This window comes from Canis lupus, chromosome 9 (assembly GCF_048164855.1).
Source record: "Canis lupus baileyi chromosome 9, mCanLup2.hap1, whole genome shotgun sequence".
NCBI classification, from domain to species: Eukaryota; Metazoa; Chordata; class Mammalia; order Carnivora; family Canidae; genus Canis; species Canis lupus.
This window is the reverse complement of record NC_132846.1, coordinates 23,979,587-24,006,420: the sequence shown is the minus strand read 5'-3', so window position 1 is coordinate 24,006,420 and position 26,834 is coordinate 23,979,587. Positions and strand designations below refer to the sequence as shown.

General features: G+C 38.5%; 1 protein-coding gene and 1 long non-coding RNA gene across 6 annotated transcripts in view; one reads left to right on the top strand and one right to left on the bottom strand.

Moving 5' to 3' along the window:
- Window positions 1-23,343, bottom strand: part of PRPF39 (pre-mRNA processing factor 39) — a 38,407-nt gene extending 15,064 nt beyond the window's left edge. The window contains exons 1-6 of one of the 5 annotated variants that reach the window (XM_072838453.1): window positions 23,184-23,324; window positions 5,531-5,872; window positions 4,976-5,101; window positions 4,720-4,788; window positions 4,454-4,616; window positions 4,207-4,325 (exon numbers count right to left, since the gene is read on the bottom strand). In XM_072838453.1, coding sequence (XP_072694554.1) covers window positions 4,207-4,325; window positions 4,454-4,540 — 206 coding nt within the window. In that variant the 5' untranslated portion in view covers window positions 4,541-4,616; window positions 4,720-4,788; window positions 4,976-5,101; window positions 5,531-5,872; window positions 23,184-23,324. Of the gene's footprint in view, window positions 1-4,206; window positions 4,326-4,453; window positions 4,789-4,975; window positions 5,104-5,530; window positions 5,873-23,183 lie in introns of those variants that run through there. The other 4 variants (XM_072838452.1, XR_012036547.1, XM_072838451.1 and 1 more) reach the window with 4 other exon arrangements.
- LOC140639902 (uncharacterized) lies at window positions 1,588-5,139 on the top strand. Its single transcript, XR_012036553.1, has 2 exons — window positions 1,588-1,672; window positions 4,284-5,139. It is a non-coding gene; the product is annotated as an uncharacterized lncRNA (long non-coding RNA).
- Window positions 23,344-26,834: the final 3,491 nt, after the last annotated feature.

Below are 26,834 nucleotides of genomic sequence, written 5' to 3'. Positions count from 1 at the left end.
CCAGTTGGATAAAACTTTTAGGTACATATTTTCAAAATGAATACATTCAAGAGGGATTTTTTTTTTTTTTTTTTTTTTTGGTAAGAGGGATTTTTAATGGTATAAAACTACACTACCTGAATTAATCTACAACTTTAATAGGATTCCAATCAAAGCTCTAACAAATTTTGACTGGAACAGGTGAAACATATTCTAACATTTAACATTCGGCTAACATACCAAAAAACCAATGCAGAGGGCATTTCCTGAAAAGTATCAAAAGAAATTAGGAAACTATAGTAATTAACAGTATGGTGATGGGTAGGTAACAGAAAAATAGGTCACATAATAGTTCCAAGAAAATAAAACAGAGGAGTATACATGTGAGAATTCAGTATATAATAAAGAAATTTTAAATCAATGCAGAAAAGTTGGACAAAATAAAAGGTTAATCTGTCTTAAGACAGATTTAAATGTCAGATGAATGATAACACAAAAAACTTTTAAAAAATTAGAAGAAAATACCAGATTTATATATTCTTGGCAAGACAGGCACAAGACTCACACCAATAAAAGATTAAAGACTGAACCACAGTTAAAAAAAAAAAAAAAAAAGATTAAAAAAAACGATAAAAAGACATCCTAAACAAAGTTTAAAAATGTTCTAAAACTGGAGAAATATGGTAACATACATAAAAGGATTAAGAGTGTGTATATGCATGCATGTACACATGTATATGTTTGCACCTAAGGTTTTCAAGACAATAAAATACATGTTACTGCCCCTGCAGAATCCCAAAATGATTCAGAAAATTAAAGCACCAAACAAACACTAAGAAATGTGGGGGGAAGGAAGGTTGGGAGAGGAAGTATGATAAGAAAGTAAGGAACTAAAGACAGGACGTTTACAAGAAGGTTGCCTTAAGGAATGGTAAGAGATCTTAAACTTCCCTTCCTACCCAGCTGTGGGATTTCAGGAGAGAGGTATACATTCCCCAGGCAGATCAGATGATCCCTCAATGAGAATCTGTCTGGTACAGTAGTAAGGCATAAGGATACCACCACTGGAACTCCCCCAACAAAAACCTGAGTGGCCATTTGATCACCCTACTGTGAAGTCCACCAAGCCAGCTAATAATACCCTGCATACAAGACACAGAGCTTATATTCAGTTTATTAAAATATAATCCTTAACATGAGCAGAAATCAGACAAGTCAGAGATGAAAACAAGTAAAAAAAAAAAAGCTTCAGAGGAAACAGTGCTGGGAGCAGAGGAAAACTTCCAACACTTAATACTTTTTTTTTTAAATAATAAAAAAATTATTAAGCCATGAAACAAGACTAGGAAGATATAAGAAAAGGAACAATAAACAAAAAAGATTCTTGGACATTAAAAAAAAATGATGGCAGATATTAAAAATTCAATATAAGTATCAAAGAAACACCTCAAAAAGTCAAACAAAATATGTCAAGTAAAAAGTAAAAAAATTAAATGATGAAAACAGAAGATCTAATGTCCAACTATTAAAAATAATAGAGAAAACCACAGGAAGGAAATTATTAACATAAGAACATACACAATAACATTATTTATTAATTTTATTATGTTTTTTTAGGCGAACTCTATGCCCAACCTGGAGTTCAACTCATGACCCCAGGATGAACAGCTGCATATTGTATTGACTGAGCCAGGTAAGCACCCCAATAACATTTCTCAGAAGAGAAAGACGTGAGCACCACAGATTGAAAAGGTCTATTAAGTAAGCACAGTAAATTACAAAAAGAAAACCCACACCAAAGCATACCATTGTAAAATCATATTTATGTCAAAGATAAAGAGAAGATTTTAAAAGCTCCCATGAGGAAAAACAAGTCATACAAAGGGAAGCCACAGAGTTATCATACTTCTCAATAATACCACCAGAAGCTAGAAGAGAATGGAGAGATGCCTTCAAAGCCATAATGAAAAATTACTTCCAATTCAAAATTCTATACCTCACTGGACCATCAACTGGGTGTTTCAAACTTACAAAAATCTTATTTTTTTTTTCTATCCAAGAATCCTTTATCAAGAAGTTATAGGACACACTCCTCTAAAGGTAGGCATAACATTAGAAACGACAAATACCCACCATTTGCTTCGACGTGGATGGAACTGGAGGGTATTATGCTGAGTGAAATAAGTCAATCGGAAAAGGACAAACATTATATGGTCTCATTCATTTGGGGAATATAAAAAGTAGTGAACGAGATTAAAGGGGAAAGGAGAAAAAATGAATGGGAAATATCAGAAACGGAGACAGAACATGAAAGATTCCTAACTCTGAGAAACGAATTAGGGATGGTGGAAGGGGAGGTGGGCGGGGATGGGGGTGACTGGGTGATGGGCACTTGACGGAATGAGCACTGGGTGTTATTCTATATGTTGGCAAATTGAACATCAATAAAAAATAAATATACTAAATAAATAAATAAATAATAAAGGTAGGCATAAGCCAAGAATAAACAGGATTTAATAAAGTCTCAAAAATAGAGCTTGAAATCCCAGGAAAGAGGTAAAGATATTTCCTAGAACCACGAAGAAGAAATCCCAAAATAATTGCTGTATGGCAGAAACAGAACAGAGCAACCAATCCAGACTATAGAAGACAAGGTTCCAAGAGGGATATCCACCAAGAGGAAAGGTTAAAAATGCAATTTACAAATTCCAGAGTAGAATTCTCCTTCACAATTTTCAGATTACATAAATAACACCAGACATATACACTTTTTAACTTCCAAAAAATAACTTACCTAGCATTTGTACATTGTGGAAAGTCAGTATTAATACTGACTACCAAAAGTAGCTATTGGAGGGAGTGGTAAGTTTTCTAAGAAAACTAAGCAAATAGGAAAAAAGGAGAGTTGAAAAGCAGTAATTAATTCAAGGAAAAATAAAAGGCCCTGAAACCTACCCATATTAGAAAAAATAAGAAAGGGAAGACAGGGTATAAGTGAACTAAAAATCTCATCTACCATAACAAAACCATGATGTAATGAAGAGAGAGAAAAACCAGGAAAGAGCTACTATTATAAAAATGTAGAAACAGCTAAAATACTTGGAGAGGTACAGAGAATGCTTTTTGTTACAAGCAGTTTCAACAGTGACTTTTTAAACTATATGCACATAATTTGATAAAAACAAAAATAAAAAACACATTTAAAAATTCCTATAATCAGGATGCCTGGGTGGCTCAGTGGTTGAGCATCTGCCTTTGGCTCAGGGCATGATCCCAGGATCTGGGATGAAGTCCCACATCAGGCTCCCCGCAGGAAGCCTGCTTCTCCCTCTGCCTGTCTCTGCCTCTCTATCTGTCTCTCTCATGAGTAAATAAATAAAATCTCTTAAAAAATTTAAAAATTAAAAAATGAGATCACTGGAGGTTAAAAAGAATGTGTCACGACTAAAAAAAAATATGACTACTCTCATATTCTGTGGGAGTTTAAAATTGATACCAGGGGATCCCTGGGTGGCGCAGCGGTTTGGCGCCTGCCTTTGGCCCAGGGCGCGATCCTGGAGACCCGGGATCGAATCCCACATCGGGCTCCCGGTGCATGGAGCCTGCTTCTCCCTCTGCCTGTGTCTCTGCCTCTCTCTCTCTCTGTAACTATCATAAATAAATAAAAATTTAAAAAAATAAAAAATAAAAAAAATAAAATAAAATAAAATTGATACCACTTTTGAAAGAACATACATTAGATAAAACTTAGCTATGTTTTCTCTTTGACAAAAGTTCCACTTCTAGCATGCTCTACATAAATAGACAACTACAAACATGTTTACTGCACCACTGATTATTTCCTATAAATAAAGATTTGGTCAAATAAAATACAGTACTATGATATCACAAAATACTTTTGCAATGCTTGAAAAAATACGAGAGATTCTAAAACATTCTATTACATTAAAAAAATCAAATATGTACACATGTATGTATATGAAAGAACACACAATTCAGAAACCATGAAGGGAATGGGATTGGGGACATAAGGAACAAGGATATGAAACAAGGACATTATTATCCACAATTTTTATAATCATGTAGAAGTTTATTACATGTATCATTTTTTTAAACAGTAAAAAAAAATCTATGTTAAACAGTTTAACATTCATGAGTAGTTCTACTATCAACATCAGAATACTTATTTCTACTTTGAATACATTTGAATATCAATGTTTAGCATACCCTCTTATTGTACTGTTTGTCTCAGGATCACCAGGGTCCAATGTTTCTTTTAAGAAGTTTATATAATGTATCCATAGGTCAACACTAAGAGGTATTGCCTGAAGCCCCCGCCGATACACCTAAGAAGAAAACAACAAACTGTACTTCAAATATTTAATTATTTCTTAACAGAGAGGCAACACTGTGTTATCCGGTGAACCTTAGAAATACTAATTACTGGAATTTTGTTTAAATAATCTACCATTACCATTTGGGTGGAGGTTGGATAGAACATGGCAATGTTCTGATCCCCACGTGCAGAGTCTTGATCTTCAAAGCGCAGCAGTCCCTGCATTCTGACCGGGTTGTGTGGGCAGGCTTTGGGTTACAGACCATAGGGCACAGACCCATTAGAGCATCAATGACAGCGTCTGACCAAAAATGCAATAAGACGTAGCAAATGTGACTAGCAAACCAACTATATTGTTTGGAAAATGAGAAATAAATGTAAGTGAGAGAAAAGCCCTGCCCTACTTGTTAAGCTGCAGTGTAATACAGAGGCTTGCACTGCAAAGCTTGACAAACTGTAGAGGTTTAACGCACCTGCCAACAAAGAGAGAAAATATTAGCTACAAATGCCACAAGAGTGACAAATGCAAATAAAATACCCTATAAAATTGTTTGACCATAAATCGTAGGTACTGCCAGCCAAAAAAAAAAAAAATTTTGTTTCGTTATTATTTGGCTTACAGTACCTAATGGAGATAATTTTATTCAGTAATGTACGCACCTCATCTGATTGTTTAATGTTGTCATGCCGCTTTTCAAGGTCTGCATACTTTTTCCAGTAACCATAGCAATACGGATAGTGTATGAAAAATTTGTCAAACGCTTTCCTGGCAGCCATCAAGTGATTCTGACGAAAATAAAACAAGGTGTTTAAAAATCTTCGAAGTTTTTGTCACAAAAATATTTATTATTTCTTCCAAATGTATTATCTCAAATAAAATAAATGGCAGATTTAAAAATCACACACACACAACAGCTCTTTTCCCTACATATTATAGTCTTTTCCTTTTAAACAAAAGGAAGGAACTATTAAATAGCAAGGTAACCTTTTACTTCAGTGATCATACACACACATGTGCACACATACACAAACCAATTATTACAAATATTAGACTTGGACAAATGTCATGAAAATTATTTAAAGCTAAAAAATGTACATATATTCAGTTTAACCTGAAAATTATAAAAGAGGCAACTTTAATTACAAAACAGTAAACCTCATCTGATATTACTTGATTAATCTATCCCTTCTAGTCCCATTTAAATAGTTACTAACCTCCTGTTCTACATACTGAAGCAAATATACCCAGCCTGTAAAATCCTGAGGATTGTTTTCTACAGTTTTCCAGAATTTTTCATATTCTGGAGGGAAATTTGCTTCTGTTTCTGTCACTGGAAGGTCCACAGCATTTGCTATTTCATTTTCTTCTGTAGTTGCATTCACATTAGGCGATCCATCAGGGGACTGTTCCATTTCCGTAACATTCATAATCTCAGTACTGAAATCAGCAGATTGTTCTACCACTACCTCTGAACTGTTGCCTGTGCTGCCATTACTAGAATTCCTGTACTCATCCATGTGAGAATTTTGCATAGTTGTTTGTCTTCAGTTAATGATCTGTGGAAACACAAATAAAAAGGAACATCTTCCAAATGTTTATTTGGCATCATCAAAACCACCTTTTAAAACCCCAGTTAGCTATTAAAGGAATATATTAATTTCATTCTTGATCTCTAAACAATGGAACCGTGAATCAAAGAATACATGTATACTAAATCTGGGAAGATGCTGACATTTTGTCTCTAGAAAAATTGCATTAGCCATGTGGCAAGTCACTTTTAGTTGTCTATCCAATATCTTCTCTCATCATCTTCCTAATAAAATACTGTTTTTGGTCAGGTTAGCACTATATTTAGCCCCTTACAGGGAATCCTGAGACTGAAAGGGGTATCTGCTGCAAAGCTCTGGAAAAGATTTTGTTTTTCTGATAAAAAGGGACAGTCACAGGACACCTGGGTGGCTCAGCGGTGGAGCGTCTGCCTTCAGCTCAGGGCATGATCCTGGAGTTCCAAGATCAAGTCCCACATCAGGATTCCTGCATGGAGCTTGTTTCTCCCTCTACCTGTGTCTCTGCCTCTCTCTCTGTGTCTCTTATGAATAAATAAAATCTTTAAAAAGGGGAGGGGGCAGGCACAAATAGCGAAGGTTCTACTACTTCCCAGTTTGAATGTGAACATACCTAAAACAACTTACGTCCTTGAAGCAGTCAATATGGGAATGGCAAGAAAAATTAAGAAATGCTAGCTCTGACATCATCAAGCTACTAATAAGAAAGACAATGCCACTTCATACTGTGTAAGAACATAAGTTGCTATTTGTTTAAACTAGCATCAATAGACACATTTTCTATTACTTGCAGACAAATGAAGTCCTAATTGATTAACCCATTAACAAAGCATGATAATGTCCATTTCTTCATTTCCCCTTGTCAACACTAAGTATCATAAAACCTAATTTTTGTTCATTTGATTAAAAAGAAACTATCTCACTGTGATTTGCATTTCTTTAACTGTGAGAAAGCTGAATTTCTATTTTTTCTTAAATGTCTTCACATCCTTTCTTCATATTTTCTATTACATTACTAATTTTTATTCTTATTGATTCATACAAGCTCTTTTTAAGCTAAGGAAATAAGATCTTTATAATACACATTGTAATTTTTTGTTTTTCTTCTTTCTAGTTTTTTGTGTGTATTGAAGTTATCTTGTAAATTGTCAAGCAGATATGAAATCCAAATTTTAAAACATTATTTCAAAATATAGTGAAACAAAATTTTTCCCAACAAAGGAGAAATTTAACATGTAAAATCAGGAGACCTTCTGAGGCTGAATGCCACTGGAAGAACTATAACCAGGTAAGTCTATGGAACATTGTTTTTGTTTTTGTTTTTTTAAAGATTTTATTTATTCATGGGAGACCGAGAGAGAGAGAAGCAGAGACACAGGCAGAGGGAGAAGCAGACTCCGTGCGGGGACCCCCAATGTGGGACTCGACCCCAGGACCTCAGGGTCACCTGAACTGAAGGCAGACACTGAACCACTGAGCCACCCGGGGCCCCAAGTCTATGGAACATTAAAAAAAAAGTGGGGATTGGCTTCCAGATGGCTCAATCAGTTGAGGCCCAACTGTTGGTTTCAGCTTAGGTCAGGATCTCACGGTCCTGGGATATAGCCCCACATGGGGTTCTGCGCTCAAGGACATCTACTTGAAGATTCTCTCTCCCCCTTTCCTACTGCCCCTATCCGCACTCATGCACGTGCATGTGCATGCTCTCTCTCTCTCAAATACAACTTAAAAAAAAAAAAAAAAAAGTAGGGGGAGGAGAGAGAAGAGAAAAATAAAGAAGGGGGTAGTTAGGGTGGGGACAGAAAGTTAATGGCCTAATGTACGTTGTCCAATACTAATTATATTCCTGGTAGAGAATTATCTACGTATATAAGATAAAGTCCTTTTACTCTAAGGCTTATTAATTTATTGAAAAGGCTGAGTGAAGTAAGTTAATCGGAGAAGGACAAACATTATATGTTCTCATTCATTTGGGGAATATAAATAATAGTGAAAGGGAATATAAGGGAAGGGAGAAGAAATGTGTGGGAAATATCAGAAAGGGAGACAGAACGTAAAGACTGCTAACTCTGGGAAACGAACTAGGGGTGGTAGAAGGGGAGGAGGGCGGGGGGTGGGAGTGAATGGGTGACGGGCACTGGGGGTTATTCTGTATGTTGGTAAATTGAACACCAATAAAAAATAAATTTAAAAAAAATTTATTGAAAGGCTATCAAAAACAGGCAAAAGAGAAAGAGAATTTAAATGAAACAAAGTCAAAGTTTAGAGAAATCAACTGAAAATTACATCCATCTAGAAGAGCTTCATGAAATACAGAACTGGGTCTTAACTTTGAAAAAAAAAATAATAATAATGAATTATTCCAGAATAGAAAAAAGCCCACTTGACTTGATGGAACAATCTTCTTGACAGTAGACAAAGAGGCAGAAATTAGGATTGATTCAAAGATGAGAGAGAAACTGACCAGAATGAACATGGTTTATATTGGGGAAGAAGGGTAAGCAGCAGAGTAAGCAGGGCAGAGCCAGAGGGATTTAAGAAAAAATGACAGAAGTACACAGGCATCTGCGAAGAAATAATACAAGCAACAAACCTGGTTGGTACATAGTTAAAAAGAATCCAAAATATCAGACTACTAGAAAAAATAAAGTTCTCTTCCCATAAGCTTTTCCAGGTTTAAGCCATTTGAGGCCCTAGAAAAAGGCAAAGAAGTTCTCTATTTTTTTCTTTTCCCCTTCCTTTATTTTTTTAATATTTTATTTATTTATTCATGAGAGACACAGAGAGGCAAAGACATAGGCAGAGGGAGAAGCAGGCTCCCCATGGGGAGCCTGATGTGGGACTAGATCCTGGGACTGCAGGAACATGCCCTGAGCCAAAGGCAAACACACAATCTCTGAGCCATCCAAAGCATCCCTCCTCTTCCTTTAAAGAAAAGACACATTTGAAGATTAATTTTCCATATGCAAATTAGTCATTGGTTTCTGTCTTTTGATTTCAAAGCCGCTGTCAAACAAAATCTTAGGTTGATACACTGACCAGCCCTATTCTAATTGCATACTTAAGTGGGACATAATGGTTTCTTCTGCAATCAGCAAATTTACCACACCCCTGCATCTATCAATTATTCCACACCCTACAATTAAAGTGTTGTAAAAAGAATTAAGAATATCATCCTTACCCTTCGGAAATCATTTTTCTGATTACTCCAAAAATCACAGAGCCAAAATAATAATACAGTGAAGTTATTTTTTAAATAAGTTTTTCCAACATATTCTTCATAATGTGGCAATTAACTAGTCCCACTTTATTCTTGACAACAACCAGTAACTTCCAATTGGCAAAATAAAACAGCAAAGGGGCAAAAAATATCAAAAGGAAGGAGACAACAGTGTGGTTTTAGCATAAAAACAAACCAACAGAACAAAGAGCCAAGAAATAAACTGCATATATAGTTAATGATTTTCGACAAGGGTTCCAAGATTATTCAACAAAAAAAGGGCAGTCTCTTTAACAAAAGGTGCTGGGAAAACTGGATATTCACATGCAAAAGAATGAAGCTGGAGCTTTACCTTACACCACATGCAAAAATTAACTCAAAATGGATTAAAAGCCTGAACGTAAAAACTTAAAAATATAAAATTTCTAGAAGAAAACATAGGAGAAATCTTCAGGATACTGGATGTGGCAATCATTTCTTGGAAATGATACCAAAAGCAAAGGGAACAAAAGAAAAAACAAATGGGCTATAGCAAACTTTAAAACTTTTGTGCATCAAAGAACACAACCAAGAGAGTGAAAAGACAACATAAGAATAAAAGGAAATATTTGTAAATCTTTGTACATTGTTGGTGGGACTGTAAAATGATGAAACTGTTACAGAAAACAGTATGGAGGTTCCTGAAAAAATTTAAAATAGAAGTAGTGTATATGACCTAAGAATCCTAACTTGGTATATATCCAAATTAACTACATGTAGAAACTCAAAGAGCTATATGCACACTCACATTCATAGCAGTACTCTCCACAACAGCCAGAAGAAGGAAACAACCCAAATGTCCATTGACAGATGAGTAAACAAAATGTAGTATATACAACGAAATATTATTCAACCCTTTTTTTTTTTTTTTTTAAGAGGAGGGAGAGTGAGTGCAAGCAAGGAGAGGAGGGGCAGAGAGAGACTCAAGCGGGCTCCACACCCAGCACGTGAGAAAGCAGGGCTCAATCTCAACGGAGATCACAACCTAAGCCAAAATCAAGAGTTTTTGGGTTTTTTTAAAGATTTTATTTATTTATTCATGAGAGACAGAGAGAGAGAGAGGCAGACACAGGCAGAGGGAGAAACAGGCTCCATGCAGGGAGCCTGATGTGGGACTTGATCCCGGGTCTGCAGGATCAGGCCCTGGACTGAAGGTGGCACTAAACCACTGAGCCACCCGGGCTGCCCCAAAATCATGAGTTTTAACTAAAATCAAGACATTTAACTAACTGAGCCAATCAGGTGCCTCATTCAGCCTTTAAAACGAAAGAAATCCTATCATATTCTAGATGGAAGAACCTTGTAGACATTATGCTAAGTGAAGTAAACCAGTCAAAAAAAAAAAAAACCAACAACAACAACAACAACACTGTATGATTCTACTTATATGAGGTATCTAGAGTAATGAAATTCATAGAAACATAAAGTAGAATGCAGTTACCAGGGAATGGAGAGAGGGAGAAAATGGGAGTTAAGTACAGTTTCAGACTTGTAAAAAGAAAAGTTCTGAGTATGCCTGGGTGGCTCAGTGGTTGAGTGTCTGCTTTTGGCCCAGGGCATGATCCCAAGGTCCTGGAATAGAGTCCCACATCAGGCTCACCTCACCCCAGGAAGCCTGCTTCTCCCTCTGCCTATGTCTCAGTCTCTGTGTGCCTCTCATGAATAAATAAAATCTTAAAAAATAAAAAAAAAAGATGAAAAGTTCTGGTAATCTGTTTACAACCATATGTACTTAACACTACTGAACTACACACTTAAAAATAGTTAAGGTAGATTTTATGTTATGTAGTTTTTATCACAATAAAAAAAAGGTAAGAGAACAACTTAAAAATAACCAAATTAGGAAAAAAGTACAAAAGACTAGAAATTAGAATTTCCAAATCCCTTTCGCTTTTTTAAGTTTATTTATTTGAGAGAGACAAACACAGCAAAAGAGCACACAAACGGAGAAGCAGGATCCCTGCAGAGCAGGGAGCCAAACTCAGGGCTTGATCCCAGAAACCTGGGATCATGACCTGAGCCAAAGGCAGATGCCTAACCTACTGAGCCACCAAGGCACCTTCATCATAAGATGTAATAAGATAAATATTATAATGAACTAGGGGGAAAGGGAGAGTCCTACTTCTCTCCCTTAATAGCCTATGATCCTAGGGTCAGTCTTACTTTCCTCACTTCTAAATTAGAGAGTAATAATAATACTTTCACAGGACTGTTAAGAACATTAGATGAGACAGAAGCATGTGGGAAGTCTATAAATTCACATAAACAAAAGTATCACTCAAATAACAAATTCCTCAGAAAGTATTTTCAAACATAAGATGTTATACTTTAAAATACTAAGGAGGGCAGCCTGGGTGGCTCAGCGGTTTAGTGCCACCTGCAGCCCAGGGCTTGATCCTGGAGACCCGGGATGGAGTTCAGCATCAGGCTCCCTGCATGGAGCCTGCTTCTCCTCTGCCTGTGTCTCTGCCCCTCTCTCTGTGTCTCTCATAAATAAATAAATAAAATCATAAATAAAAAATAAATAGAATAAAATAAAATAAAATAAAATAAAATACTAAAGAAAAGGGCACTCTCTCACTCTCATTCTCTCTTGCTCTCACTCTTTCAAATAAATAAATAATACCTGTTTTAAAAAAAGGAAAAGACAAAAGAGGAAAAAAAGCTGTTGACTTTGACATCATAAAACTAGTAGTCAACAGTTTATCAAGAGGTCTATCTTATTTCTTAATTTTTCAATTTTAGACATTTTTGCTGTCTTACTACTAGAGAAGATTAAGATTTAGTTATTATACCAGACATGCTTCCACAACTTCTCTCTCACATACATGCTCCAATTTCTATCAGTTTGGAGTTAAATCAATATTCAGATTACATCAGTATGGCTATGTAAACATTTTTTTCAAGGTATCTTGTATACTCTAATTACATTTCCTTGCTTCTACTTCTTTAAATATTTTCTCATTATTTTCATATACCTGGTTTTCTTTGAAAATTGACCTCAAACTCCTGAAAAGCTCTTATAAAAGGCCTTCAAAAACAACTGACGGGATCCCTGGGTGGCTCAGCGGTTTGGCGCCTGCCTTTGGCCCAGGGCGCAATCCTGGAGTCCCAGGATCAGGTCCCACGTGGGGCTCCCAGCATGGAGCCTGCTTCTCCCTCCTCCTGTGTCTCTGCCTCTCTCTCTCACTCTCTCTCTCTCTCTCTCTCTCTCGGTCTATCATAAATAAATAAGTCTTAAAAAAAAAAAAAAAAAAAAAACTGACACCAGGGCTGCCTGGCTGGCTCAGTTGGTAGAGCATGTGACTCGATCTCAGGGTCCTGAGTTTGAGCCCCAGTTGTGGCATAGTTTATTTAAAATAAAACAAACAAACAAACAAAAAAAACAATTGATACTCATTTTCCCTTAGGGAGACATCCTTTTTGAAACAGCTAACCTTCTGCAGCAATTCAGACTGGTTTGTCTTGTCTAAGTTTGTTCACTTTGATACAAGGAATTCCTTTCACTCCTTTCCTGGGCTGAATCTCATTTATAACAGCCAAAATCCTTTTCTTTCTCGATTCTCTTTTAGAGAATCATTTCTATAAATTTCTAAAATAGGGTATATGGGGCAAAAAAATTAAGACTTTTCAATTCTAAAATTCTAATAACTGAATGATAGATTGTCTAAATATAAAATTCTAGAATGAAAATAATTGTTTCTTAAGGGTTTTTAAGGGGGGGGGGGTGCCTGGCTGGCTCAGCTGGTGGAGCATGCAACTCTTAATCCCACGGTGGTGAGTTTGAGCGCCATGTTAGGTATACAGATTACTTAAAAAAAAAAAAAAAAAGTTTTGAAGGAATCTTTGTTTCCTAGCAGAAGGTGTTGTTTTATGTTTTAAAAGATTTATTCATTTTAGAGAGAGAGAGGGCACACACAGAGAGGAGGATAGATGGAGAGATGGAGAGACAAGGAGAAAAGAATAACTGATCCCAGACTTCATGCCGAGTGTGGAGAACAACGTAGGGCTCAATCCCACAAACCCAAGATCATAACCTGAGTTGAAACCAAAAATTGGGGGGGGGGGGGGGGGAATCCCTGGGTGCATCAGCGGTTTAGTACCTGCCTTGGGCCCAGGGCATGATCCTGGAGTTCCAGGATTGAGTCCCACATTGGGTTCCCCGCAGGGGGCCTGCTTCTCCCTCTGCCTGTGTCTCTGCCTGCCTCTCTCCCTCTCTCCCTCTCTGTCTCTCATGAATAAATAAATAAAATCTTTAAAAAAAAAAAAAGTTGGACACCTGACCAACTGACTATGCCACCCAGCCGCCCCTAGGGTGTTGCTATATAGAATACTTCTCTATATGTGACCTGTTTTTTTCCTCCGTGGTAGTGTTTAATCCAGGTGTTCTCAAATTCCGAAATGATGTGCCATAGGAAGTCTTTTCTACCCATTCTTCTGGCATTCATTCGGAAGGCCTATTTTAACCTAGATATTTACATCATTTAATTCATATATTCCATATTTATCATTTATGTGACAATTTTCTCCCCTTGGTTTTCTCTTTTTGTTCAACTCACATTACTCGGGTGTTGTACCTATTGGATGATCCTCTACTTTTCTTATCTTTTCCCACATTTTCCCCTATCCCTTTGATTCATTCTATTCTAAAAGACACTTTTACTAGATTTTTAATATATGAATCAAAGTTTTAATTCCTTTTTACTCTGAATAATCCATTTTACAGTTTTTTATTCCTGTTTCACTGGTGTAGTACCTCCTGCCATCTATCTGTAAAATCACTTTAAATTTTCTTCTGTTTTCAGCACTGTCTCTCTTCTGAGTGTTTTTTGACTATTTGTTTTGGTCTCTCAAGTAGAGTGATCTAACTGCTGTTCAAGTGTGAGGCATCACACAAAATCAGAAGCTAAAGCTTCAAAATTGGTGAACTTCAGTGCAGGATGGCATTCTACTGAGGGGGAATTCACTAAATGTCAGTGCTTTATTTCATTTCCCTGGTGTTAAGTTTTCCCAAAGAAGAATGTTTCAACTTAAAAATGTATAAAGAAGGCAACAAGCATTCTGGGAGCAAAGAAAACAGGACTAGAGATCTTACCACTCAATATGTAAACTTTCATTCAATTTCCCTTTTTCATCAAGATCCTTCATCCTGTCCCAACTCCCACCAGCTGTGTCAAAACTTCTCTGGTTCCACCCTTTTCAAATAATAAACATTCAGGTTTTTGTTGGCTGAACTATATGGAGAAGTAAAATCTAGAGTCTACACTACTCCAGACTTCAACTAATCCTAAAATTTTTAGCTCCAAGCAGCACTCTCATCTTCAGAGACACTTGATAACCAAGATTCCTGAGCCCTTCTGGAGTTTTGTGGGAAGATCCCTCTTATTTCTTAGGAATTTCCCTCTCTGCAGGCACAGAATGAATGCAGAAAAATGAAAACCTAAGTTTACCAGTTAAATCAGTCCATCTCTTTCTTCCAAAAACGTTAATTCTCATGTTGATACTTCCTCTTGTCTTTTGTCCTTTAGGGTTTACACGATTTTGTTTTTATGTTATCTTATTTTTTTATTTTACTGAAATTAGGTTTAAAATTATGCTGAACCCCATTCATGCAGTATTTTTTAATAAATTTCTAACCAATATAATTTCCTCCTGTAATAATAGTCATTCAATAGATATTTAGTGAGCAACTTCCATGTGTCAGATACTACTGTTCTAAGCACTGGAAATTTAACTGGGAACAAAACAAAGTCCTGACTCTCAAAGAGCTGACATTTTAATTTAAGAATATAGACATTTCTTTAAAAAAAAAAAAAGTCTACAATATGTACATGATACTAAGTGCTAAGAACAAAAAAAAAAAAAAAAAAGGAAAGGATGATATAATAAGAAAGTCAAATTATACAAATATGTAGAGCAAGAAAATTCCAGGCAGCAGAAAAAGCACATTCTGAGACAACAGCTTGTTTAGCATAGTCACAGAAACATAGATAAGCAAGAAGAGTACTACGGCTGGATTTACTTAAATATCCCTCAATCTGGTTTGAGTCCTCCCTAATATTTAGCTTTACTGAATACATCATCATCAACCTCATGTAATGCCCATTTTCATTTAGCGTAAAGCTTTAAATTAACATATTCTGACCTACCAATAACACTTGTAGAATTTTCTCATAAAGAAATACTGAGGAATCCAGAGGCAACCTATTGGAAGTATTAGACTAACAAAGCTGCTATACAACTGAGAAATACACAAAAAAGTGACATTTTTCTAGTTAGAAATAATTCTTTTTAAAGCCCATTTTAGAGAATTAATCATGAACAAGCATGTTCATTGCAGCATTTTTTCTAGGAAAATAACCACCTGTTGGTTCACTATCCAGCCCAGCCTCAACCACTCCCAATAAAAATACTAATTTCTCATAATGAGCTATTTGTCACAACCAGTTGTCAGTCTTAGATTTCTACGAAGCTTCCATTTCCTTCTTAAAATTCTTTACATTTCCAAGAAGTAAATCTATTATGATATCAACCACCGAATCCTCTCCACCTCATTTGTAATGTTGCCTTTCACCCCCCCCTCCCCCTGCCAAAGTATTATTTGCTTTGTATCTCTACTATAGAACTCCTGTAATGGCTAAAATACTTAATCATCACTGGTCCACCTCTTCCCTTGGTCACAATGGATAAAGTATCTCTGCCCCTAACAAAGATCATACCCTGAACTCATGATTTGATCATTTCTCCCACCCATCTTCTCTGGAATAGTGTCTCTTAAATTATCTTTACTCTCCCGTTATCAGTTTCTCTCAGTGTCTTAAATCACTTCCACTAGCATTGTCATATAAATGGTTTTCTTCTATTTAAAAATTTATAACATATATACTACAATTTAGCTTAAATGCAAGCAAAGAACGGGTAATCAGTCATAAACTATGTTAAGGGTTTGGATTTTGTTCTAAGGACAAAGGCAATGAAGTTGAATTGAAACTTGTTATTTCTACTTCTGTAGCCTCCATTTACTCTTCAATTCGGTTTCTTCATCACTCTCTAAAATTTGCCAAGGTCACAATCTTCTTGTTTATAAGTCCAATTGAACATTTCCTAATTCATCTTTCTGATTTACTCTTTAAATAGCATCCAACAGTAATGACTTTTTACTTGAAAGGTTCTCTTTTCTTGCCTTCCCTGACATATTTCACCTAGCTTTCCTCCTACCATTCTGAATAATTTTTTTATATTTTATATTTATTTTTAATTTAAATTCAATTAAGAATTTCTTTTTCTTCTCAACAATCTTGTAAGAATTGGTAGCACCCGAGATTTTGTCCTCAGCTCTCTCCTTTTTTCAATCAACACTCTCCTTGGGCTAATAGTGTTCTTCCACTTGATATATTTTCTTCACTTGACTTCCAAGTCACATCATCACCTCTCCTACTTCACAATCACTCTTCTTCGTGAGTGAAGAGGCATGAGAGCTAGCCTACTGAGGCATCTGATCTTTCTTTCAAGGTCATCTACCCTTCTCTATCTCCATTAACTCCCAATCTCACATGGTTTTAAATATTAATTATATGCTAAGTCCCAAATTCTATCTCCAGCCCTCTTCAAGATCCATATATCCCACTGCTACTTTTATCATCTGCACATAGAGACAACTCAAATTACAAATTGTCCCTAAGTGAACTTCTGATATCTCCCCAAAAACGTGCTCCATCCACTGCCTTCCATGTCTGCTGAAAGGAAATCCCTCCTTTCAGATGCTCAGCCCAAAAATCTTGGGAGTCACCCCTGACTCTTCTTTCTCTTACAAACAACCACTCTGTTATGGAATCTTTCATATAGATTCAGCATACCACTCCTTATAATTATCATTCAAACCACTCATCTCTCATCTAGACTATTACAGTCTTCTATAACCTTCTATAGGTCTCACGCTTCTCCCCTTTGGTTGCACCCTACCCCTACTGCCCTGTCCCCAGTCCATTCTTAGCACAGCAGATACCACTCTTTCTAAAACATAAAAAAGACTATGTCATTCCACTGTTCCATCTCACAGAGTAAGAGTCAATGTCCTTGCAATAGGCCATGGCCCCTCTCCTACTATATATACCTTTTGACCTCATCTTTTTTTACTTTACCCTCACTCAGCCCCAACCACGCTGACATCTTGTCTTCTCTAAAACAGACCATACTCTCTAGCCTCAGAGCCTTTAAACTGGTTGTTTCCTCCACCCAGGGTGATCCTCTCCCAGATCTCCTCCTTTGTTGTTATGTCACCTCTTGGGGAGTCTGACTCTTGATTTGGGCTCAGGTCATAATCTCAGCCTGGTGTCAGGCTCTGTACTCAGTGGGCAGTCTGCTTGAGATTCTCTCTCTCCCCCTCCCCACCCCTACTCCCACTTGTACCCTTTCTCTCAAATAAATAAATAAATCTAGAAAGAAACAAATTAACTCACCTTCTCAATAAGACCTACCTGGGCAATCCTATTTAAAATTGTCACTTGCTCCCATCCCCAGCACACATGATCCCTTTTCCCATATTTGATCCCCTTTACCTTCATTTTTTTTTCTTTTATCCATGATATTGTACTCTAACATAATAATTTACTTATTTAGTATACCCTAACATAGGAATCAACTACCCCCTTTCTATTCACAGTACTACTGCTATAGTTTAAGTAATCATTATCTCCCCACTAGACCAGTATTTTTTCAACCTGCAGACTGCTTCAGACCAGCTTTCTCTCCTTTTTTGCATGTGAAAAATAAAACAGAATTGTTATCAGAGTACTTCACACACACAGTAAGGTACATTCTTTTGTGACATTTGCTGTGATTATACACACACACACACACACACACACACAAATTCAATTATTGCATCCTAAGTTGCCTGGCATACTGAAGACATTACTTGTGAAAGAATGAATGAAAGCATGTCATCATATACTGCTATCATTTCAATTACTAGCTATTTGGGATAATACTGAGACACTATTGACTGAACAAGTATTTTGTTGAATGTCAGCCATTTTTAAGAATGGGAAAAAGAAAACTGACAAGATTAAATAATCTGTCCACGGTTACATGGTAAGGAACAGACACAGCATTCAAATCTCTTTTCTTTCTTTTTTTTTTTTATTTTAAAGATTTTATTTATTTATTCATAGAGAGAGAGAGAGAGAGGGCAGAGTCACAGGCAGAGGGAGAAGCAGGCTCCATGAAGGGAGGCCTGACGTGGGACTTGATCCCGGGTCTCCAGGATCACACCCCGGGCTGCAGGAGGCGCTAAACCGCTGCGCCGTGGTTGCCCTCTTTTTTTTTTTTTTTTTCCCCAAACCTCTTCTAACACCAAAACTCTCCCTGCTCTCTACTAATTTCTGCAGCCAACAAATTCTATTTTGGTTGAAGTTTGGTTTTGTTTTGTTTCCCAGTTCAGCTCCTTTCCACTTCAAGTCCTTAGTGTACCCAGTTTCTTCCATTTGGAATACTCTGCTACCCTTCTAGCTCATCCCCACTTAGAAACCTCAACCTAGCTAAAGCCTACTCATTCTTCTGTATGAAGTTTAAACATTACTTCTTGAAAAGTATTCCCATACACTCCATATTAGTTACATTCCTTCCATGATGCTTCCACAGCATTCTTTTTCTCCAAAGAAGAAATTACATTTGTGATGTAATAACCTTCTGTAATAACCTTCTTTACTTGTTTGATATCATCACTTTGTAATCTTAACTACAAGTTTCCTGAGAGTAAGGACCAGATCTACCAATACACAGGGATACAGCACACCCAGAGGCCTAATACTACACACTCAATTCACTGAATAATAGATGCTATTATAGTCCTTAGTTCCCCCAAACTAAATACTAACATATCATTTTCATAACCAAATAAGAAATGGTATAATAAAGTACTTGAGCTTTAGAGTCAGACAGAAGTGAATTAAACATCTGGCCCAGAAACTAATTAGGGAACACTGAGCAAAACAGTTAACCTCTCTAAGCCTCATTCACAAAATAATCACAAATACCTTGCCATAAAGGTTGACTTCTTTTCATTCACACTGCTATTACTACAGTTTTTTTAAAGATTTTATTTATTTATTCATAAAAGACACACAGAGAGAGGCAGAGACACAGGCAGAGGGAGAAGCAGTCTCCCCACAGGGAGCCCCATGTGGGACTTGATCCCAGAATCACACCCTGGGCCGAAGGCAGGTGCTCAGCCGCTAAGCCACCCCAGCGTCCTGCTATTACTACAATTTAGGTTATTTACCATCTCCGCTCTTTAAAAAAAAAAAAAAAAGTTCATTTATTTATTTAAACAATCTCTACACCATACACGGGGCTCTAACTCACAACCTGGAGATCAAGAGCCGCATGTTTTACTTACTCAGTCAGCCAGGCACCCCTATTTTATAATACCTCTTGAGTAATGTTTTTCAAATTTCAGACTGCTACAAATCAGCTTCTCTTCTTTTTAATGGAAAAATATAGAATTGAAAACAATATATCAAGGGATCCCTGGGTGGCGCAGCGGTTTGGCGCCTGCCTTTGGCCCAGGGCGCGATCCTGGAGATCCGGGATCGAATCCCACGTCAGGCTCCCGGTGCATGGAGCCTGCTTCTCCCTCTGCCTGTGTCTCTGTCTCTCTCTCTCTCACTGTGTGCCTATCATGAATAAATAAAAATTAAAAAAAAAAAAAAAAAAAGAAAACAATATATCAAAGTTCATGCATGCAAAAGGGCTTACCGTTGAAATATATACAGAATACAACTGCTGTTTATTGGGTTGCAAAATTTACATGTACAACCTATTATGGGTCCTAGTCAAAAAATTTAAAAACATTGCTACACTACTGCTACGGATGTATTAATATTGGTGTAATATTAAATTCAGCAGAACAGAGGTAGTGCCTTTGTTCACTACTGTGTTCCTAGAACCTAAAACAGTGTCTAGTATGTAAGAGCACATTAAATCTGTTGAAAAAGTGAGTGACAAATCTGGTCCCCACTTAACTTTTCAAACATACTAATCCTATAGTATTCCTCCTCATTGCAGTTTACAGAGCCCAATATAATTTTCATGTCTGAACCCTGGCTTACTCTATTCTCTTAGACTAACAAAACTTTCCTCCTTTTCTCAACTCACAAATCAATCAATGCCTTTTTACTATATTTCACTTTTTTTTTACATTTCATTTTCTTATAAAATCATATTAGAGGGCTAAAGTCCACAAGAATGAAATATGATGAAGTGACTATGTAGTACACTAAAAAATACAATGCTATATCACATTCAACTTTTAGTTCAGTTACAGCATACTTTAAACATTTCACTAACAATTTAGCATGCCACCTTAAAATTTAAAAGGTCTTTTGGAGGCTCACTTAACCAACACTTAACTAAAAGTGGGAAGTCTAATTAAATACCTTCCCTTTTAACTCTCTATAGGTACCCAAAACCATACTATACACTCTTTTGATAAACGGAGCAACACAAAAAAATCTAAAGTCATCACTAAGGACTAAAAAGTCAGCAATCTGAGTATTGCAAATCAACTAGCTTCACAATCTGCAAGTTACTCTGTCCCTCCTCCACAGATAAGCCAATATGAAGACACAAGTTGGTAAGAAGAGACTATCATAACCACCGGTTTTGGCAACTGTTTTCAGAGGCTAAGTAGAATGTTCACAGATTGACCTTTTTCAATTTTCCACATATTAGACACCGAGTATGTTCCAGAAACTCAACTTTATATACATATATTTACATAAATATCTGCATCACCTCCAAGTCTTTGGGGGGAAAAAAAATCACCACTTGACTGGAACTAGTACTTTCTTTCTCCATTGAATATTTTTCACACACACACACCTTATGTTTTATGCAGATTACTTATTAACATACTACAAAAAGTTCCATTCTTTCTCTTTATTTTTTTAAGATTTAAAAATAATCTCTAGGGATCCCTGGGTGGCGCAGCGGTTTGGCGCCTGCCTTTGGCCCAGGGCGCGATCCTGGAGATCCGGGATCGAATCCCACGTCAGGCTCCCGGTACATGGAGCCTGCTTCTCCCTCTGCCTGTGTCTCTGCCTCTCTCTCTCTCTCTCTCTCTCTGTGACTATCATAAATAAATAAAAATGTAAAAATAAATAAATAAATAAATAAAAAATAAAAAATAAAAGCTACGTAGCAGAAAATGAATTAAAAATAAATAAATAAATAAATAAAAAATAAAAATAATCTCTAGGGCAGCCCGGGTGGCTCAGCGGTTTAGCGCCGCCTGCAGCCCAGGGCGTGATCCTGGAGACCCTGGATGGAGTCCCACGTCGGGCTCTCCGTATGATGCCTGCTTCTCCCTCTGCCTGTGTCTCTGCCTCTCTCTCTCTGTCTCTATGAATAAATAAATAAAATAAAAATCTAAAAAAAAAATTAAATAAAATAAAAATAATCTCTACAGCTAATGTGGGGCTCAAACTCATAACCCAGAGATCAAAAGTCACGTGCTCTCTTGATTAATCCTGCCAGGCGCCTCTGTTCTTTCTCTTTAAGACGCGTGTGCACACACACCTTTTATCATTTGATTTATAAAATTCTTTTTCTTACTCAACTATAGGTAAGCAAATAAAAATATTACCAAATACTCTGACACTAAAAAAAATTGTGCTTTCTAATTCTCACTTCAAATATCTCACACCACTTACTAACTACCTATCTTTGCTCAACCCCTAATTATTCCAGAGTTCACAATCCAGGAACTAGAGTTCTTTAGCAGAACTCCTTTCGTTCACGTTATCCCTACCAGAAGCTGAACAGTAGAAAGTTCCAACTTTTGCAACTCTAGAATAAGGTGATAAATGGGACAGAGAAAGGAGGGGGGGGGGGGGCTTGTTTTTTTTTTAATCCAGTTAAGCTCTCAGAGAAACCAAAATACTTAGGTTCCCCAACATGAGCTTCATACTTCCCTGTATAAAATTTGCTTTAAGCTTCCAACCTTTCCAGCTGTAAAAAACAAAAAAAAAAAGTTTAAAGTATTTCTTTTTTTTTTTTTTTTGAGATTTATTTTTATTTATGATAGACAGAGAGAGAGAGAGAGACACAGGCAGAGGGAGAAGCAGGCTCCATGCAGGGAGCCCGACGCGGGACTCGATCCCGGGACCCCAGGATTGTGCCCCGGGCCAAAGGCAGGCGCAAAACCGCTGAGCCACCCAGGGATCCCAAGTTTAAAGTATTTCTGAACAGACTGGATCAGTTGCCAAATAACCTAAAGTCCTTCAAGGGAAGGCAACATAAACATCCAACTAAAAAGTAACAATATAATCCGCATAAAACCATACGGTATTACATGATCATCCATAACGCATGAAGAGCAGTACTACTTATTAAAGATGTGATTTCAGAGCGAGACAAACGCCAGTGTTGGCCTCTGATTGAAAACAGGCTCCTTTTAAGAGATCCTACCGGGACCTTTAATGTCTGTTTTTCTCGATTCTATCCTACGCTGCCAAAAGCCCTGGGCGACGCTGGCGGTGCTGTGACTCAGGGTCGCAACAGCGCGGCTGGGGCGGTCGGAACGCGGAACGCGCCACTACAAGGCGCCTCCAAGCTCTTACGAACAGAATCTGAATTCTCGCAGTCGTCTGCCGGCTACTATGGGGCCCCCTCCACTTCCAGTCGTCCCAGCACGCGGCCTTCCGGCTCCTGGCGAAGCTAGGGCTTCCCACGTAACCCCAACGCGCTCCCGAAGCCCAGGTGGAGGCCCACAGACACCCGCCCTTTATAAGGCGCACCCGTCAGAGAAACGTTTGGTCTAACTAAGAAAGGAAGCCTCGCCCTGCTCCACCCAACAGGTGGGAAGGAGAAAGGAAGGGACAGCTGGAAGCCGAGACCAGGCCAGGCCAGGCCTCAAGCGGGGCGGGGGCGGGGGCGGGAGCCGGAGGCCGCAACCCCAGCGCGGCCCGAAATCCGGCAGGCCCCTTCCTGCCCCGCAAACCACCCCCTCCAGCCAGTTCCAAGACGCCCGCCCCAGCCCACCTGACGACGGATGCCACTCAATGCCATGAGCCGCAGTCTGGGCCAACCGAGCCGAAGATGGCACTTCCCCCGTCTCCGTCCCGCAGCAGCCGCCACCAGCACCACGACCGCCTCGTCGGGAGCGCTTCGCGCATGCGCCGCTGGCCCGGGCGGCGAAGGAGTCACGTGGTGGCGCTGCGCTCGGGCCTCGCCCTCCGCGGGATCCTGGGCCCCGGCCCCGCCCCCGGCCCCGCCCTCGGCCCCGCCCCCGGCCCCGCCCTCGGCCCCGCCCCGGGCCCGCGGTGCCGCTGCCCGCCGTTTGCTCCGCTCCGCGGCGACTTTCTAAGCGAAAAGACAAGTGTTTAGGGCCTCTTACATCCTCGATCTTAACCGTAGACGGCGCCTCACCCCCCTCAGAGAAAACTATCGTGGTCTTATGGAGCAAACCGAAGGTTTTCCCAACGACTGCCCAGGTCTTACCCCTCCACCTGAACATGAGCAAAAATTCATCCTTAAATCTCCATTCTTCGGGATGATACAGATCTTGGGTCCTCCCAGGTTTCCTCAAGAGGAAACATCAAAAACAAACAAAAGAGAGGAAACCGTAGTGGAAACAAATGAGGGGCTTGGGGACGTGATCATTTAAAGAATATATAGGGACGCCCCGGTGGCTCAGCGGTTTAGCGCCTGCCTTCTTCAGCCCAGGGCGTGACCCTGGAGACCCGGGATCGAGTCCCCTGTCCCGCCCCCTGTGCTCTCTCTGTGTCTCTCATGAATAAATAAAATCTTTAAAAATAAATAAAAGAATATATAAAATGAGTGAAGGCTTCTTGCATTGACAGACTTAGCCATCCTCTTCAGTTACATTCCCATCTTCATTTTTTTTTTTAAGATTTTATTTATTTGTTCATGAGAGACACACAGACAGAGGCAGAGACACAGGCAGAGGGAGAAAGTAGACTCCCTGTGGGGATCCTGATGTGGGACTCCATCCCAGGACCCTAGGATCATCACGACCTGATCCAAAGGCAGACACACTCAACCACTGAGCCACCCAGGCGGCCTACTTACCGTCTTTTCTAAACTTACAGCAGAATCAGATTTCAGCATATTGTGGAGGCCAATTATAATGTCAAACCTGTACAGTGGGATTTATGTAGGAAGACAGTTGAAACTTTACAAATTTATGTTGACAAAAATATGAAGAATACATGAGAAATTTCATTGAGTGCTAGACTGAGGAGGAAATGATTTTAGGTTAGACTATATATATGCAATATGTATATTTGTAATATTACATATTAACATATACATATATATGTATGTATAAATTCAATATGCTAGCTTAAATAGCCAGGAATGGTACTGTTTGTTCTATAGGAGTGTTAGCATGAACTACTGATGAACAACTTTCCACTCATCTATAACTATGTATCCTAGGAGTGCCAGGTACACTCCCTTCACCAAGATTTAAGAAACACACCGGTGAAGGGACAGCATCTTTGGAAAGTACTACAACTTATGATGGTTCAACTTAATTTTTCGACTTCAAAGTGGTACAAGAGTGATTAAGCACACACAGCCACTCAATCATGAGGGTAAACAACCAACCTAAAACCATTCTGTACCCATACACCCATTCTGTTTTTTCATTTTCAGTATGGTATTCAATAAATTTCATGATATATTTAACACTTTATTATAAAACAGGCTTTGTGTTAGATGATTTTCCCCAGCTATAGGCTGGTGTAAGTTTCCTGAGCATGTTAAAGTTAGTCTAGGCTAAGCTATGATGTTTGATAGGTTAGGTGTATTAAACACATTTCCAACTTACATTTTCAACTCACAATGGATTTATTAGGACATATCCCCATCATAAGTCAAGGAAGATTATATAGTGGTTATTCTCTGTGGCTAGAGGATGCTAGAGTAGTCTTCTGTTGATATAGGTGCCATGATTTCAATGGTGATACAAAGGTTCCTAGATGGCAGAGAACTCAATTATTAGTGGCAAAGAAGTATGATAAGGATAATAGGGAGCAGAGCTTTGTGGTAATTGAATGGTCTGACCAGTAGGGACATTTAGCAATATCTAATTGATCAAAACAGATGATTAAAATACTAAGGTCTTGGTTGTTTTATAATTTTAAAAACCCTCTAGTGAGGAGAGTCACAGGGCAGCCCTGGTGGTCCAATGGTTTAGTGCTGCCTTCAGCCCAGGGCTTGATCCTGGAGACCTGAGATTGAGTCCCGCGTCAGGCTCCCTGTGTGGAGCCTGCTTCTCCCTCTGCCTGTGTCTCTGCCTCTCTCTCTCTCTCTCTGTCTGTCTCTCATGAATAAATAAAAATAAAATATATATAAAAAAAGTGTCACAACTTTCACCCCTTGAAATAAGAGAAGGGTGGGGCGCCTGGGTGGCTTAGATTTAGGTGATTCTCTCCCCTCAGCTCAGGTCATGGTCCCAGGGTCCGAGGATGGAGCCCCCCATTTAGCTGACTCTGTTCAGTGGAGAGCCAGCTTCTCCCTCTGCCCTCCCCCCACTCCCTGCTGCTTCTCCTTCTGCCCTACCCCCTTTACTGTGCTTGTGCTACCTCAAATAAGTAAATAAAATCTAAAAAAAAAAAAAAAGAAAAGAAAAAAGAAAAGGGCAAGTAATCTTTTTTTTTTACATGTTCCATATTGTGTATTATTTCTTTTTTTTTTATTTATTTTTTATTGGTGTTCAATTTACTAACATACAGAATAACCCCCAGTGCCCGTCACCCATTCACCCCCACCCCCCGCCCTCCTCCCCTTCCACCACCCCTAGTTCGTTTCCCAGAGTTAGCAGTCTTTACGTTCTGTCTCCCTTTCTGATATTTCCCACACATTTCTTCTCCCTTCCCTTATATTCCCTTTCACTATTATTTATATTCCCCAAATGAATGAGAACATATAATGTTTGTCCTTCACCGACTGACTTACTTCACTCAGCATAATACCCTCCAGTTCCATCCACGTTGAAGCAAATGGTGGGTATTTGTCATTTCTAATGGCTGAGTAATATTCCATTGTATACATAAACCACATCTTCTTTATCCATTCATCTTTCGTTGGACACCGAGGCTCCTTCCACAGTTTGGCTATCGTGGCCATTGATGCTATAAACATCGGGGTGCAGGTGTCCCGGCGTTTCACTGCATCTGTATCTTTGGGGTAAATCCCCAACGGTGCAATTGCTGGGTCGTAGGGCAGGTATATTTTTAACTCTTTGAGGAACCTCCACACAGTTTTCCAGAGTGGCTGCACCAGTTCACATTCCCACCAACAGTGTAAGAGGGTTCCCTTTTCTCCACATCCTCTCCAACATTTGTTGTTTCCTGCCTTGTTAATTTGCCCCATTCTCACCGGTGTGAGGTGGTATCTCATTGTGGTTTTGATTTGTATTTCCCTGATGGCAAGTGATGCAGAGCATTTTCTCATATGCATGTTGCCCATGTCTATGTCTTCCTCTGTGAGATTTCTCTTCATGTCTTTTGCCCATTTCATGATTGGATTGTTTGTTTCTTTGGTGTTGAGTTTAATAAGTTCTTTATAGATCTTGGAAACTAGCCCTTTATCTGATATGTCATTTGCAAATATCTTCTCCCATTCTGTAGGTTGTCTTTGAGTTTTGTTGACTGTATCCTTTGC